The 17,075-nt window shown below is 35.9% G+C and overlaps 1 protein-coding gene across 1 annotated transcript in view; it reads left to right on the top strand.

Moving 5' to 3' along the window:
- The window catches only part of LOC110100489 (mediator of RNA polymerase II transcription subunit 15a-like), an 82,203-nt gene extending 74,011 nt beyond the window's left edge, over positions 1-8,192 (top strand). The window contains exons 13-20 of the mRNA XM_020828019.2: positions 2,315-3,108; positions 3,195-3,274; positions 5,948-6,025; positions 7,154-7,249; positions 7,329-7,400; positions 7,681-7,734; positions 7,824-7,889; positions 8,005-8,192. Coding sequence (XP_020683678.2) covers positions 2,315-3,108; positions 3,195-3,274; positions 5,948-6,025; positions 7,154-7,249; positions 7,329-7,400; positions 7,681-7,734; positions 7,824-7,889; positions 8,005-8,049 — 1,285 coding nt within the window. The 3' untranslated portion in view covers positions 8,050-8,192. The remainder of the gene's footprint in view (positions 1-2,314; positions 3,109-3,194; positions 3,275-5,947; positions 6,026-7,153; positions 7,250-7,328; positions 7,401-7,680; positions 7,735-7,823; positions 7,890-8,004) is intronic.
- Positions 8,193-17,075: the final 8,883 nt, after the last annotated feature.

Here is a 17,075-nt window from a genome sequence, read left to right as displayed (position 1 = left end):
TAGATCATTAATTTATGAGATCTAATTAATTAGAAGGGGAGCTTAGGTGGCCGGCCAAAGAGGGGAATTGGGAGGAATTAATTAATGCTTAGGTGGCAAAGTGGAAAGAGAAAGAGATAGAGAAAGAGAGGAGCGGCTTAAGTGGGCCGGCCATTTAAAGAGGGGAGAGATGGCTTTGTTCTAATTGGGTGGGTTTGGAGGGAGTTGGATTTGAATTTGAATTCATATAAGGCTTGAGTCTTAATTGGACCTTAAATGGGAGAAACCCATTAATGGGCCGGCGGCATGGGGGGAAGAGGGGAAGGATTGGTGGGGAGTTAAAAGCTTCCAAATTTGGTTTTCTCAATAAGGAAGAGTAAAATTAAATCAAATCCAATTTAAAACTAATTGAATGAGCTTTAAAACTTTCCAAATATGACCTTGTCCAATTAGGAAAGATGTTGAAATTCAAATTTTGAATTTCAAATTGAGGAGTTATCTTCCTAAATCAATTGAGGCTATTTTGGTAGGTGGTAATGATGGCATTAATCATCATTAAATGGGGATGGCCAATGGGGAGCCGGCGGCATGGTGGTGGGAGGCTTGGGAATGCGGTTGGGGAAAAAGTGGGGCTAGGCCGGCGGTTGGGTGGGCTAGGTTGGCGGGTGGGCTTTGAGGTGGTGGAGCTAAAGGGGAAATTTGAGCGGGAGGGGATGGCCGGTGGTGGTAGGGGAAGGAGGAGTCGTCGGGTGGGATGGGAAAAAGAAGAAAAAGGAAATAAGATAGATTAACCACGAGCCGCGGACTCTTCCAACGACTGGTGGGTATTGCGCTTGCTCTCACCTCGAGCTCTCTCTCTCCCTTCTCTAGTGCTCTCACAAGAAGAAGAAAAAGAAGAAGAAAAAACACATAAAATTTTATTATCAAATCATCATCCCAATACAATAGAAATGACCCATATATATAGGCCTCACCAAAAAGAAAAGAAACAAAGATTAAAATGCCCTCGGAGCTACAACCTCAAATGGCCACCCATAAGGGTAAAACAGTCAAACTGAAAAAAAAAATAAACTATCACATAAAATGACTCAAAAATATAAGCTCTTGATCGTAGTCGTCGATCTCCAGTGTCTCCTTTGATAAGCGTGCCAAAATCTTCTGCTTATGTCCTCATCAATTGTATATGTATCTATGTATAGCTTATGTTTTGCCTTTTTATGTGTGGCATTTCTTGTAGCCTTCGTAACCCTAGAAATATGGGGTGATGAAGCTTTTCTAATACCTTTTTTAATAAATTTTTTTAACTATTAAGGGTAAAACAGTCAAACTGAAAAAAAAAATAAACTATCACATAAAATGACTCAAAAATATAAGCTCTTGATCGTAGTCGTCGATCTCCAGTGTCTCCTTTGATAAGCGTGCCAAAATCTTCTGCTTATGTCCTCATCAATTGTATATGTATCTATGTATAGCTTATGTTTTGCCTTTTTATGTGTGGCATTTCTTGTAGCCTTCGTAACCCTAGAAATATGGGGTGATGAAGAATATAAAAAGGGAACTTTTCTGATACCTTTTTAATCAATTTTTTTAACTATTAGCCTTTTTGAAGACCCTTGAACTTATTCTTGTACTTTAGAATGAGATAGTGAAGATATCGCTAGCCTATTCTTTTCTATTTTTAAGTTCCAGTCATCTTCCTTCTCCATCATCACTAACAAACAGGTTCTCAAGCTTATCATGCAAATTTGCTAGTAAAGTCATATCATCTATTGAAAAATTTTGAATTCAATAAAGAGAAAAAAAAATATGATTAAGAAACATAAAAGACAAATTTTCACTTTAATAGCAAGACATTAGAGTAAAGAGAAAAGTAAAAGGAGAAAAATAGCATAATAAATGTGAAGAGCCAAAAGAATTTACTATTCAATAGTCATCTTCAAAGACTAAATTTGAATACCACTCTCTATTCTTTATTTTTTGATTGTGTATATAAAAATATTGAAATAATAATTAAATAATAATATCAATCTAATTATTTCTAATATTTTAAAATTATTATAACAATAATAAATTTTTATCCCACTATTTGTAGTCATTTATATGAATCATTTTTTACAATTTTGTCTTCTTAAGAGCATATTTTTAAATTATTAGATTTAATTAAAATAATTTTAAGATATAAATTAATAAACTATTAAATATTATATTTATCTTAAAATAAATTTAATAATTTTAAAATTCATAATCATGCATCAAACCCGGATTAAAAGAGGAATTTTTAAATCTTTTTCTCTCACAAATAAAAGAGTTTGCTGGCAGCTCAGTGTTGAACGAGAGGTGGTCGTGGCCTTCGCCGCCGCCTCCACCCATCACCTCTCCATGCAATCCTCCTCCTCTCTCCCCTCTTGCTCCTCAATACCTGCCTACCTTCCAATACGCCTCTCCATCCCATCGCCATGGCCGCCGCCTCCGCCCTTATCAAGTTCAAATTCCCCTTCCGTTTCCTCCTTCTCCGCCGCTTCTCCGAATCACCGGCGGAGCCTGTGACAATGGAGACGTCCCTCCCCTTCTCAGCCCACAAGTGCGACCCGCCTCCACGTTCCGTCACCACATCCCCCAGCGAGCTCCTGTCATTCTTCCGGAATATGACAGTTATGCGGCGCATGGAGCTTGCAGCCGACTCCCTCTACAAGGCTAAGCTCGTCCGTGGCTTCTGCCACCTCTACGACGGCCAAGAGGCTGTCGCCGTCGGCATGGAGGCTGCCATCACTCGCCGAGACGCTATCATCACAGCCTACCGCGACCACTGCATCTATGTCGCCCGCGGTGGCAGCCCATTTGAGGTCTTTGCCGAGCTCATGGGCCGCCGTGCCGGATGCTCTAAGGGAAAGGGCGGATCCATGCACCTCTACAAGAAGGATGCCTCATTTTACGGTGGCCATGGAATTGTTGGAGCCCATGCACCCCTCGGCTGCGGAATCGCTCTAGGGCAGAAGTATTCAAAAGAAGGGACTGTAACTTTTATGATTTATGGCGATGGCGCCGCCAACCAGGGCCAGCTCTACGAGTCGCTCAACATGGCGGCGCTCTGGGATCTGCCGGTTGTTCTGGTCTGCGAGAACAATCACTGTGAGTTTCTTTTAGCGTACTAGTTAATTCTCTCAAGGGTTTTGATTTATGCGTTGCGAATGATTGGGCTTTCGATTTGGTTGCAGATGGAATGGGAACGGCGGAGTGGAGGGCGTCGAAGAACCCAGCTTATTATAAGCGTGCAGACTATGTTCCTGGTCTCAAGGTTCTTATTTTTGTTCTGTTTTGAAGTTGGCTTGAACATTTTCTTTTCTGAATATGCCCTTTCATATTTGCTGGTAGAATTTTTGTATATCCGTCTTTAGAAAATTGTGTAAATCATGCTTTAGTTGAGATTATGCACACTATTGCATGATAATGACAACCTATTAGATGAAAGGTAGTTTATTTTTATTTTGCTAAATACATGAAATATATTCAAGTACGGATAAAAAAAGATCAGGACATGAAAATGAAGATTACATGCAAAATAAACATCATTTTTTTATGCTTGCTTAATTGATGTTGATTAAGTTAAAAAAATATCGTGCAAGCGTCGCAGCGCTGGAGCACTCCAAGCTTGGTATGAGAGCAGAGAGAGGAGCGTTATGATGCTTCAAATCCCGGTGCCATGGCGCTATAGGCTGCAATGCCATGGCACTGCATGGTGGACCCAAAGATAGACCTGTCAATATTGGACCCGACCCGAAAACCCGATCCGAACCCGACCCGTAATTTTCGGGTTTGGGTTGACCCGAACCCGAAGCGGGTCGGGTTCGGGTTCGGAAAACCGACCCGTTTATAAAAACGGGTCGGGTTCGGGTTGACCCGACAAGTTGCCGGGTCAACCCGAAAACCCGTTTAACTTAAATTTTTTTGATTCCCGCCTCTTTGCCCGTTGACCCGAAACCGAGGCGGGTCGGTTTCGGGTTTCGAAAACCGACCCGTTTATAAAACCGGGTCAGGGTTGACCCGAACCCGAATAAATCCGGGTCACTTACGGGTCGGGTCGGGTTCGACCCGTAACCCGAAATTGACAGGTCTACCCAAAGATAGAGAATGGAGTGCCATAATGCTACTGGGTTGGTAGAGCAGTTTTTCTTCCCTATTTTTATTGTTTCACTTGAAAAGTTGAATCCTTTTGTGTATTAAAAGGTGACTCTTTGTTTGTTCAGAGATAAGAATGAGAAGAGAAGTGAAGAAAGATGAGAAAGGCTGAGAAGAGAGATTTGTACATTTTCTTCAAATTTTTATAGTAAATTTCTTGATGTAGTATGGCTCTAGGGTTTTTTTTTTCCTATTTTGGAGTTTTTCACATCAAATCTTGTATTCATTTTCAATATTTTCTTATCTTATTTATTTCGTTGCGTGTTTTTTCTTCCCAACATATAATAAGTTTGTTTAATTCTTCTCCTTTTCTTCTTGAACAGTGGAATATTTTAGAGTCGGTTTGATTTAATGACATCCTTAAGGAATATCCATATTGATATATCATCAAAAAATTATGTTGATGGGACACAAATCTCGAAGCAAAATCAAGTTGGAAATTTAAAAAATTAAATCGAACACCATTTGAACTCCGATTTCAGCAAACTTATAGTCGAACTAAACGTCTCGAAAATACAAATCCAACAACATCAAATTCGACTCAATCTGAACCCAAATGGGTCCAAATCGAAGACTCGAAGCATATTTGGAAGGGTCAAACCATAATTTCGATTACCACTCTCAGAAAACTATTGATAGATCCATCTTTTCTCATGGAGGAGGAAGAAGCGAAGGAAGAGAAAGAAGAGTTCTCTTGCCACCAAAGTTCTCGACCACCTCCCGCCACCGAACGACGCCAGACTTTTGTCCATCGTCGGACTTCTACCCGATGCCGGACTTCTACCGGACTCCAGCCTTCCGCCCGTCATCGGATTTCTACCCTACGCCAGACTTCCGCCCGTAGTCAAACTTTTGGAGGACTTCTACTTGACGCCGAACTTTGGCTCGTCGCCAGACTTCTGCCTGTCGTCGGACTTCCGCCCGTCGCCGTATTTCTATCCAACACTGGACTTATTCTCGTCACCGGACTTTCGTCGGACTTCTACCCAACGCCAAAGTTTCGCCCGACATTAGACTTTTGTCCGACGCCGAACTTCCACCCGATGCCAAACTTCTTCCAGTCATCAGACTTTTATTGGGCTCCTACCCGACGCCGAACTTCCACCCGTCATCGGACTTCTACCTGTCGTCGGACATTCGTCGGATTTCTACCCGACGCGGACTTCCGCCAGTCAACGGTCCTTCCGACCTCCATCGCCTGCCAACTGCGGTCCTCTTGACCTCAGTCTCCAGACAATGGTCATTTCTATCTCATTCGTCCGCCAACTACAGTCCTTCCGACCTCCGTTGCCAGATAATGTTCTTTCCGACCTCCGTTGCCCACCGACTATGGTCCTTCCGACCAAACAAATACGTCAACAGTGGTTCTTCATATTTCCACCATGTAACACACTCTATATGATGTATATTTGTTACATCATGCCAAGCCCTTCCTTCAAATGAAGGTCCTCATTTGTAATCAACTGCAATATAGTGGATTCATTCAAACTTGGCTAGGCCCCGTGATTTTTCCCTTGTCCAGGGTGTCTCTTTAAATACTGCACCCTCTCTCTCTCTTATATGATTGTGTGTTGGATCTTCATATAAGGCTAAGACATTAAACTTTATATTTCTCTACCGCCGCAAATATTCTAGGATGCAACACATGAATTTCAAGTTTGAATATGATGGAATCTATTGTTAAGAGCAACCAAGTTGATTGTCACTTTGTTTTTCAGATTTAATGAGTTGAATTATAAAACCTTTTAATATAACCTCTTTTGCTTCTTCCATTTCTCAATTTTTGCAACAGGTTGATGGAATGGATGTTCTGGCCGTAAAACAAGCTTGCAAATTTGCCAAAGAACATGTTCTACAGAATGGCCCGATTGTGAGTAACTTAGTCGCAGCATATAATTGTCATAGTTAATAACATATCTACACTTCTACAAATATGAGTTGAATTTCGATGCCACGAGCAACTTAGGTTTCATTTGGAACGGTTTTTTTACTACTTTTTAAAGCAGCTTTTTAATATAAAAATTTCTTAAACTAAAAAAAAAATTATGCTAGAAAGTTACTTCAAAAAACAGTAAGAAAGACTTTCCAAACGAAGCCTCAATTTTGGCAGTGAAGCAAGAAGCTTTTATCGTCAAAAATATATTTTGTTGTGTTACGAAGGCATATATGCATGTGACATTAATTTTTCTGTGCAAAAAATGATTATATTAACCAATATGAGAATGCAGTCTAATTTTGAAGTTGAAACTAGCAGACTCTGTTCAGACCTTGTCGCCTGTCGGCATAAAACGCTGAACTTTTTCTACAGAATTTTTCTCTGGCTGAGCATGGAGTCACTAATTTCCCTATTAATTATGATTTTCTTTTTCTTTTAGTTGTGGATTGCCGGCTGCTTTGGGCTTTTCGTTTGGGACAGCTTTTTGCTGCTTTTTAAAATGATTTTTTAGTGCAAAATTTTCTTAAATTAAAAATCTTTGTACGAAAAAGTCATTTTAGAAGGTAGTAACAAAGCTGTCCCAAAAGAATACTTAGTTGAAAGGTTTTTGCACAGTGTTTGCTTCAAGGAAAAATGTAAATTCTACTTCTTCACAGAATCTAAACATTTCTGATAGTATTTAAACTATGATTTCATTTGAGATAATTTTCTTACTGTTTTCTAAAATAGTTTTTTTTTTTCAAAAATTTATAATTAAAAAAAAATTTACTAGAAAGCAGCTTTAAAAATCAATAAAAAGCTTTCCTAAACAAAGCCCATGTCACCTAGTAATTTATTACAAATAACTAAGATTTAAAAGTTCTTTCACAGCACAATTGATATCCAAAATGCTTGGTTGAAGCTTTGATCCATCCAGTTTTCTCCATCTTTTCATCCAAATGCTAATGTTAGCAACGTTGCAGAACAGAACAAAAAAAATTATCTTTAAATATTTCCTTGAACATACAGATTTTTCTCCTTCAATTGTTGTTCATCCTGATGACTAGCATAATTTGCATTCAGGTTTTAGAAATGGATACATATAGATATCATGGGCATTCCATGTCTGATCCTGGAAGCACTTACCGTACCCGCGATGAGATCACTGGTGTGAGACAGGTTTGATGGTTCTGAGCCATTTTTTATACACATGGACTTCATGCCTATTCTTCAACAGCTTATTTTTTTTCATTTACAGGATCGCGATCCAATCGAAAGAGTCAGAAAGCTGATATTATCACTAGAGCTAGCCTCTCCTTCTGAGCTGAAGGTATTTGGTGGAATTAACTGAATGAACTTCATAGATTTAGGCAGACAACTTTTTTACTGTTTTAAAGCAATTTTTTAATTTTTGTACTGAAAAACTGATTTAAGAAATAGTAAAAAAACCATCCCAAACAAAGCTTTAGAAATGGGATGCAATCAGGTTGAGTCAAGCTTGAATCGATGCTAACTGGAGCTTGATTTGATGTGCTAAGTAGTGGCTGGAACTCAAATACAATAATCTCAACTTGATACCTTGAACTTGATTAATGCTTTGAATTGTTTAGGACATAGAGAAGGAAGTCAGAAAGGAAACGGATGAGGCCATTGCCAAAGCCAAGGTAAATTGTTGCATTGAAATTCAGTATCATATCAGTACTGTTTCATAATTTGAACTGAGATGCACTGATAGTTTTTCTTCTCTATTTAGGAGAGCCCCATGCCTGATCCTTCTGAGCTGTTCACGAACGTTTATGTTCAGAGCTATGGAGCAGAGGTAATTGAAATTTTCATACATGAAAGGAGAATTTTGTGCTTTTAATCACAGTTCCAGGTTTCAAATGATTTGACAAGATGACTATTTTTTGGCTGAAACTACTATTCTGTTGCAGGCATTTGGCCCTGACAGGAAGGAAGTGAAAGCAGATCTTCCATGAATTGAATCTGGGTTTTGTGGAGAGAAATAAAGACGGTATTGTTAGCTGCTTTTGTTCGTTGGGATCTTCTATAAAATGCCAAGAAACTGAGTGTTGCAGAATGTGAACTGAAAGAAATCAATTTTAAACAGTACTCTTGCAAACTCTGAAACAGCTTTCTTGTTGCTTTTTAAAATAGTTTTTTAGTACAAAAATTTCTTATTCAATTAATTTTGTACTAAAAAAATACTTTTTGAAACAGTAAGAAAGTTATCTCAAACAAAGCCTCAAAGTATCCGCTGACCAACAAGTGATACTTGTTTGAAGGATATTATACTTTTCAAAATTCAAATAAAATCTAGAGTTTTTTTTTTTTTTTTACTTTATATTATATTTCTCTCTCAAATTTTTATTTTATTTGTGGTTATTTTTGTTAGTAAGATTTAATATTACCCGGATTAATTTAAACTCAAAAGAAAAATATATATATACAAGTTTGTACAGCTATCTTCAAATAAGTTTTCTTCATCATGTAACGTACATTAGCCAAACTTTCTCCAAACCATTAAAGACATGTTAAGGACTGATGCTCACATACCACAGTAATGCTGTCTCATGTAAAGGCCTCTGCTACTGCCCTCTGAGGAGAAGGAAATCCTTTCAGTTTGATAAGGGTGTCATAGATGCTAGTATTGGAAACGAAGTGGCCCCGGGCCCACAGTTTTGTGGATATGAGCACAATAAGCATCACCAGAGGAAGCAGAAAGGAGATGTTTGGTTAGTTCGAGAAGGATAACGCATATGGATACGTCATTCTCATAGAATCACCATAGCAACGCAGGCAGACACAAGCAACCCGCAAGGAGGCATGATTGAGAGATTTTGAGCCCATAAGCATCTCCGATTAGGCGGGACCGTAAGTTGCACCGGTCCAAGATAGACTAAGCAATAAACAGACCAGCAGGAGCCAGCAACCATAGCATCGATTCCTAGAAAAAATACAGAAGCTAACAAAGAAACAAAGAATAAGAATACTTCGTTGCAAGACCTATACCCGTACCACGCTGTACAGATTTTTTTATTTGTGGGTCATCGATTGGGTGTTGAGTATGAAAAGGCTGAGGCTTAAGCATACACTCTCTAGTGATGTGCAGCATTGTAAACTTCTGTTGATGTTTCCATGTAGGTCTTCCTATTGAACAGGGCACAGCTTACAAGATATGCCGCAGGCAGTCTATGGTATACGTCTAGCCATTGTAGACAAAATGACAATGATTGGTAAAATGGAACACAGAAGCAGCAGAAAACCAGCTTAGTAGCAGGAGCCTTTCCTTGGAAAAAAAACGGTGAAGCGGACATCACTAATAAGGAAAAGATGTGTTCTTAAAAAAAATATTTTTGCAAGTAATCGAGAGGGATGAAAAGAGCAAATTCATACTCGTTATGTGATTAGTAAATTCGAAAGAACCCTGCGCAAAGAGAAATTGTAAAACTCCCTAGTATGCCCCGATGACTGCCGAGAAGCAATCACTGGGAGTATGCTCAGCTACATGATAAGGCAAACATTAGCTGCAGTTACATCAAATCAATTAATAAAGGCCTCCCTTTCCAATAAGCCATCACTTTCCACTTTTGCAGAAGTATAGGCCTATAAGTCCCGAGCACTAAACTTAGCGGACTACAGCTGCTTAGTAAAAATGCCCTCAGAAGAAGTGCGAAGATCATCCACCTATAAATATGAAAGAGAAGAATAAATACGAGCTATAGAATTCTGTATATAACCTAAGCTACTTCAATAGATGAAGGAATGTAAAAGTTAACAACTTAAAAACTATTGAAAAACCTGAAACAATAATATCCACTTTATAAAACGAAAGCTAGGTATATCAAATGCATTGCCAAGTATAAAATTTTGAAGCTGAAAAAGCATAAAAAGGTAAAAAAGAATGTTTTCAACAATAAAAGGAAAGCAAAAAGGCAATACACATATCAAACAACAACCAAACAACAACAACAACAAGCTTTTATCCCTATGTGGGGTCCGGTTATATGAATCTTTTTCTCTAATTGTATCCTAATTAAATAATAAATTTTCATCTAAATATTAATAAAGAAATGTCATTTATAATATTTTTCTAACCAAGTCTTTTTATGTCTAACCTCTATCTTTCTTAATTTAAGTTAAATCTAATACATTCTACTTTCCTGATACGGGTCATCGAAGGTTGTCATTTTTATGTGACCAAATCATCCAAGGCGAATCTCTCAAATCTTATCTTCCACTGGAGCTACCCAACCTTTTCACGTATACGCTCATTTTGATCATGTATCACGAGTAAAGCCACTCTCCACTGAGCATCCTCTCATCTTTGCACACAACTTAACTTAATATTATGCTTCTCTTATAATGGCCTACATGGTGCCACCATAAAGATATTGTAGGGTCTCACTACATCTTATAAAAATTTTCCCTTAAATTTGAAGAAATTTTCTATCAACAAAAAAGCTCGAGGTGCCATTTCCTCCTCAATCCAACCAAACTTGGTATCTAATAATTAAACCCCACTATTTCGCCGAGACTTCTGAACAATAAGAAGCCAAATTATCTAAAACGTGTACGACTTAATCCGCTCGCAAAGTACAATCTCCCTCCAGTAGATCTATTATTACTAAATACACTCCATATGTTCAATTTTTAAATATCTACTACCTCAAACAAAAGCCTTTTAGACTCAAATTTGACCTCCAAATTAAAGTTTACTTCACAACTCCGCTCTCTACTCTATCAACAGATCAGAGGTAATCATCAGCAAAGAGAATACACCAGAATACAGACCTCTTGCAAGTCTATTGAAATTCATGAGCTAAGAGCAAAAAGATAAATGGGCTTAAGAATGACCCTTGATGTAATGCCAATTGGAATTAGGAAAAATACTTGGTCAAACACTTTGTGTTTTGAACACAAGTTTAATATCGTCATTGCCATACACTATCACTTTAAGAGTTGAATATAAGCATTATTAACGCCTTTCTTTGTAGAACTCTGCTATAGCAGATTCTCTTGGAACTAATAATCCTCTATTTATCTAAACAATAAAAATTTATAGAAGCATCTCTTATTCTCTCCACACTCTTCCATCAAAGACCTCATAATAAATGTATATCTCTCATAATAAGACCTACCTAACCATAATCCAAATGGATTTGTGAGAAACATTAGTCTCACGCTGCAACCCTATGCCTCCCATAACTCTCCTCCGCATAGTTTTTATAAGTATAACACATTTAAACTTAATATCTCTATAATAACCATAATCTACTAAAGTCAATTGCCTCACAATCTTCATTGAAAAGTTAGCAAAATATCTCATTTATTATTTGATATGAAATATCCTCTTCTAATAAAAGTACTTTTTTGATCTTTCATCCTATATAACACTTCACTGAACAAAATCCTTAGTGACTATAGTTCTCTTTGTGTTAGTTAACTTATAGCATCATCATATATCTTTCACCCTCATAGAATCATAATCTATGTATAATAATTAAAAGTTAAAAATCTTTACATTGCATATTGGCCTTTTTTTAACTCATTATGATTCTTTATGTCTTCCCAATGTATCAAAATTTTTACACCTAAATCAATTTTATACAAACTACTTTATTTTTTTTTTTTTTTATCTTTCTTACTATATTGTGATTCCACAACCAATTATTTTTATTATTAGTAGTTTTTTTCACTTTGATATTCCAAGCACAATCTTTTGCAATATTCTTAATATCACTAAACTATTTTTTCTTCAATATATATTAGCTCCCTCAGGCAAGATAAAATCATTTAAATCTAGAATCTTACTCCACAAAATATTGTTATTAATACTCTTTAAATGACTCATCTATCCTAGAACAATCATTTATTTTATTTTTTTTTTCTACTACCATCCATCTTAAAATAAAAACTAAATAAGTGTTTTAGGTACATTAAGCTTTCAACTCAGAATACTTTACAATTTTTTAATAATTTAAACAATTTCTTTCGTATTATAGAAAAAATATCAATGTCTGAATGTTCTTATATCTAATTTTTATAAATGGATAAGATGCTTATCTTCTTTTCTTAAATAAATTATTAACAGTTTATAAAATCACAAGCCTAAAAAAAAAATCAAATATGATCTTACCACCTTTATTAGTCGCCTCTAAAAGTCATAGCTTACTTAAAAATGCTTCTTAAAGATCATTTCTTTCTCTATTAAATGTCGCATTTAAATCTCTCTTGCAATAAGAATCTTTCTTCAAGAGGGAATATTTGTATTAAATTCGTTCCTAAATTCAATTCAAAAATTTTATTTTAAACTACAACTCCATCCAAATATAACTTGAGAACATAAGCGATTATTAATATATAAAATCTTAAAGCATCAATACAATCTTTAACCGTATAATTTTATCACCAATTCTATTAATTTTTTACAATATTATACCTTTAACTCTTATCTATAATTTACACTACAACCATTAGTAGCAGACTTACCAAGAATACCATTGTTTAAATTCTAAACTTCAATCATCTGCTTACCTTCTCTCTAACCCCATTTTAATTTTTGAGAATGCATAAATATTTATCTTCACTATAAATCATAAATTTATAATTCCATTAATTTGCTTGTAAGAAAGCCAATATGTCAAGTCTTATCTCTATTTGTAGTTTCTGGACTAGCTAATTTCTTTGCCCACATCCTCCATAGGTTGAGGAAATCTTGCCTATTTAACTGCCCCCGGACGCTGAAGTGCAACTCCCTTGCACACTTGTCAATGTATTTAAGTCATAGAATTGCGTGCTTCAAAGGAGATGCCCTAGAAAGACAAACACCATCATATACTTTAAAATGTTACATGATCACAATTTTGGTTCCCCATTTTTGTGAGAGGTAGAGAAAGGCTAGACCAATATAAAGGAGAAATTATTAGGTTGTGGATGGAGCGTTGGAAATACGTGGTCAAATCAAAGCATTAAACACCCTTGTTTACAAATATCTGATTGGCTGATTAGCACCTAATAATTCTTTGATGTAAGACGCACTTATCATTGGTCTATTGGTTTGAAACTTGGCTACCAATGTAGAGGTCTTAGGTTTTGACTCTTGTGATGGTGTGTGAATTTGTTCTTAAGTTGATCTAAATGTCCCAAAAAAAAATTCTTACAATTTAGATAGCTTAAGGTTACGAGAAGTTGAGTATATAAAAGGTGCAAGAACAAAAAAAGAGAAAGAATGATCAAAATACAATAATAATATCAAGATAAGATGTTTTACCATGATGCTAATGATTCAAGAACAAAGATCACTCCACGCAAATTGGTGCACGGAAGGCAGCAGCAATCCCTAGCTGCAGCATCGCACATGTTACTAGATCTCTCCTGTCCTAATCAGTCTTGGATCAGTACCATAAGCCACCGGCCAATGTCAAGCCGTATTTGCGAGATCTACCCTGCCCCAACAGAGAAGCAATGTTACAGGCTGTGTTATGCATCATCGGAACCTGCCTTACCACATGGAAGTGAAAGCTGATACGGCTTTGATGATTCCAAGCCTATCTGACTTGCATATATTTTTTCCACTTGTTACAGAAACCGATTCACTCATTACATGCAAAGAAGAAGGAAAGTCCTACAAATGATAGTAAGAGTAATACATTTCATCTGGAAAGAGAATGAAACAATCCATGCAAAGTATGCAAATGAAGTGGACACTAAAAGGTTCACCTTGACAACAAGGAGTTCTGAAAGAGAATATTCTCAGGCCGCATCAATGCCCATGTTCAAATAAGCGCTTCATTCCGGTATCCCAGGATCCGGCCGCCGCCGGAGCGATGTAAGCGGTGAGTGACCGCAGCAAAACATCGTCAGCACTAATTAAAGATGCAAATACTCCCAAACGCCCACATTACCTAACCACATCCTCGAATCGAACCAGTCAAACAAGAAATAAAAATAAAAAAAGTTTTTTTTTTTCGCGGTTTAACTGAAGGAAATCGGGCGTTCCACCACTGTTGACAAGCTATCATGTTGGAGGTGACGACGAACTTTGATGCCGGGCGATGTTTCTCGAATTAGCAATGTTGTTTGAAGAACCCGGACGCAGCCGGACAACATACGCCGACTAGGCAACAAAGAGTCCATTTAGAGCACGTACTCCGAAGACATTGGCCCGACCACGCGCGCACCGCCAATCTGGCTGAGAAGCTCGTTTTCCACGATCCTGCAAACGCCCAGCCCGCTGCCCAATCATCGGAAACGAGAAATGGAATAAATAAGCAAGAATGATCACAGGAGGTAAGAAAGGGAAATGATACTCGTAGTCGCAGGCTTTCTATGGCGGAGACGCTGGAGACCGACTAGAGCAAGCTGAGAGAAGACTTGAGTCGCCGCGAGGAGTTCGAATCGGCGACTGGCTCGATGAGGAGGGATCTTCCTCTCCTGCGCGATTTCCTGATCGTACGCATGGGCTGCGCCGGCGCAGAAGAGGGTTGGGGGATCGGAGATTCGAGATCTCGCCAGATCCTCTTCTATTTTCTACTGCGAATCAAGTAAAGTGGATGACGGAGGCGAAGAACTGAGCGCAAAAAGCCTTCCAAGATCTCGCCCTTTTGCCTTTTGAAGGGGAAAAGGACAGAGAGGGAAGGGGAAGGGAAGGGGAAGGGGAAGAGGAAGACGAGCAGCAGCAACCGGACGATTCTCTTGGCCTTTAATACAGGAGACTATCGGATTACAATCATAGTGAATCATTTGACTCAAGAGAGGAGAGGGCGGTAAATTGTGTAATTATAAAGGGTATTTTCTAGTCGCATTTTTTTATAACCAGTATAGATTGCATCGTCCACCGTCCAAAAAATTTAATAGTCAAATATATTTAATTAAATTAATTCTTGATTATGAAGATATCAAATACAAATAAATTTACTACATTACAAGAAATGGAACGACAATTATATCCGCTCATTTATAGGACAAATGGTTTTAAAGATTTAAAGTAAAATAACAATAATTAAAATTTAGTATATTTGATCAACATTTCTCAAATAACGTAAAAAAATAATTGGCAAAAGATAATAGAGAAACAAAATATAATCAAAATAATAAAATTACTATGTAATTAAATCGATTTTTTAATAGATTACACACCAAAATTTTAATTTAATGTCATTTGTTTTTATAAGATGATATGATTGCTCCGAAATATATAATATATATATATATATATATATTATAAATTATACATATAATAATTAATATATATATATAATATATATATATATATTATTGATGAACAGAGAAAATTTTATAATCTTTAATGAACTTGACATGATGGTGTTGTATTACCTTTAAATATTTATAATAAAAATTTAGATTTAAGTGAAACTAAATTTTTATTATTGCTAATAAATAAATTCAAAAAGAAATTAAATGTTTATCTATTTTTTAATTATGTTAGTATACTTGCACTGATACTTAATGAGATTTTTATTTTCTAATGATAATTTTTATCGTACATGAATTCTAGTAAACTTTAATCAAGAACAATATTGAACTTAGTAAAGAAATTATATATTAAATTAATTTATTTTACTACTGATAAAACTTTTTATGTTGTAATTAATATTAAAATACATATTCTCAAAATTAATCATGTTTTCAATTAAAATATAGCAAAATTTCAAAAGAAAAAAATAAGGATGCCCCCCTATGCCTGTCAACTACCTGGTCCTCTGACCAATGTTGTCAGACTATAGTCCTTTTGCCACTATCATTAGACTATGATCCTTTTCGACCCCCCTCACCTGTACGACTACAATCCTATTTGATCATTGTCGCCAACACAGTTCTTTCGACCACATCGTGTGTCCGTCTACCGATTCTTCGAATTATGTCGCCCAAACATAGTCTAAACCAAATGAATCCATTACTCTTCTTGAGAGAAGCACTCTCATCTCAAACAAAATAAAGTACTCTATATGATGTTATATTGCTACATTTAGCTAACAACTCTGCTGAGCGAAGATATTAAATTTGTATCAACTACAAAATAATGGATTAATTCAAACTAGTAAGACCTTATGATTTTTTCTACCTTTTAAAGAGGGTTTCAATTTAAATTTATTGTGTCACTTATGAAAACTGCACCTCTTATCTATATAGTTTTTGTGCTGGATCTTCATACAAATTGGAGTTGCGTAAGGTTCTCTATCTCTCTAGCTGTTATGAATTGTTTGAGGATTGCAACAGTTTGACATTGTTATTGAGAAACTATTCATTGACTAGGGGCAGCCTTTGGTTAACCCATTAAAAAGGTCATTCACATCAACGCCAAGCACGATTAGAAACAAGATTAGTCCCATGTACAAATAACGACTAAATTTATTTATTGATCACTAAATTACTTAATTTACATGATTAGTTAGCAAAAAAATATTAATTTAATGATTTGAATGTTATTTTTTTTTTGTAAATGTTATTTTTTATATAGTGAAAGTACATTATAAAAATTAATAATCAATATTCACTTGTAACCTTATGAGAAAAATTTTAGAAATTTATGTAAATATTGAACATGTGCTTACAAATTAGTTAAGAATTTTCAATTCTAAAATGAAAAATATATTAAATACTTTATTTAGTAAAACAGTTCTAAAATTTATTAATAATAAACTATATTTTTATGTTTTAAAAAAATGCATCATGTATAAAAAAAAAGTATACCAATCTATTTATATTTATATAAAAAATTAAACATCAGAGATTAATAATAATGTTGAATATTTCATGTTATTTGTAACATATATGTAAATTATTAAAGAAATAATTTTGTGTAAGGAAAATCTCTTGGGATTTGTCAGTGACAATTAATCTCAACCGTTGGACAATGATTTTATAATTATCAAGTGGGTTACTGTAAACATTAACTATAATATAAATATTAATTAATTAAATTGATATTATTTATTTCAAAATAAGTTAAATTATTCATGATTAGTTATCTTCTCTCAAT

The sequence above is a fragment of the Dendrobium catenatum genome, unplaced genomic scaffold (genome assembly GCF_001605985.2).
Source record: "Dendrobium catenatum unplaced genomic scaffold, ASM160598v2 fragScaff_scaffold_188, whole genome shotgun sequence".
Taxonomy (NCBI): Eukaryota; Viridiplantae; Streptophyta; class Magnoliopsida; order Asparagales; family Orchidaceae; genus Dendrobium; species Dendrobium catenatum.
This window is presented reverse-complemented; position numbering and strand designations above follow the sequence as displayed.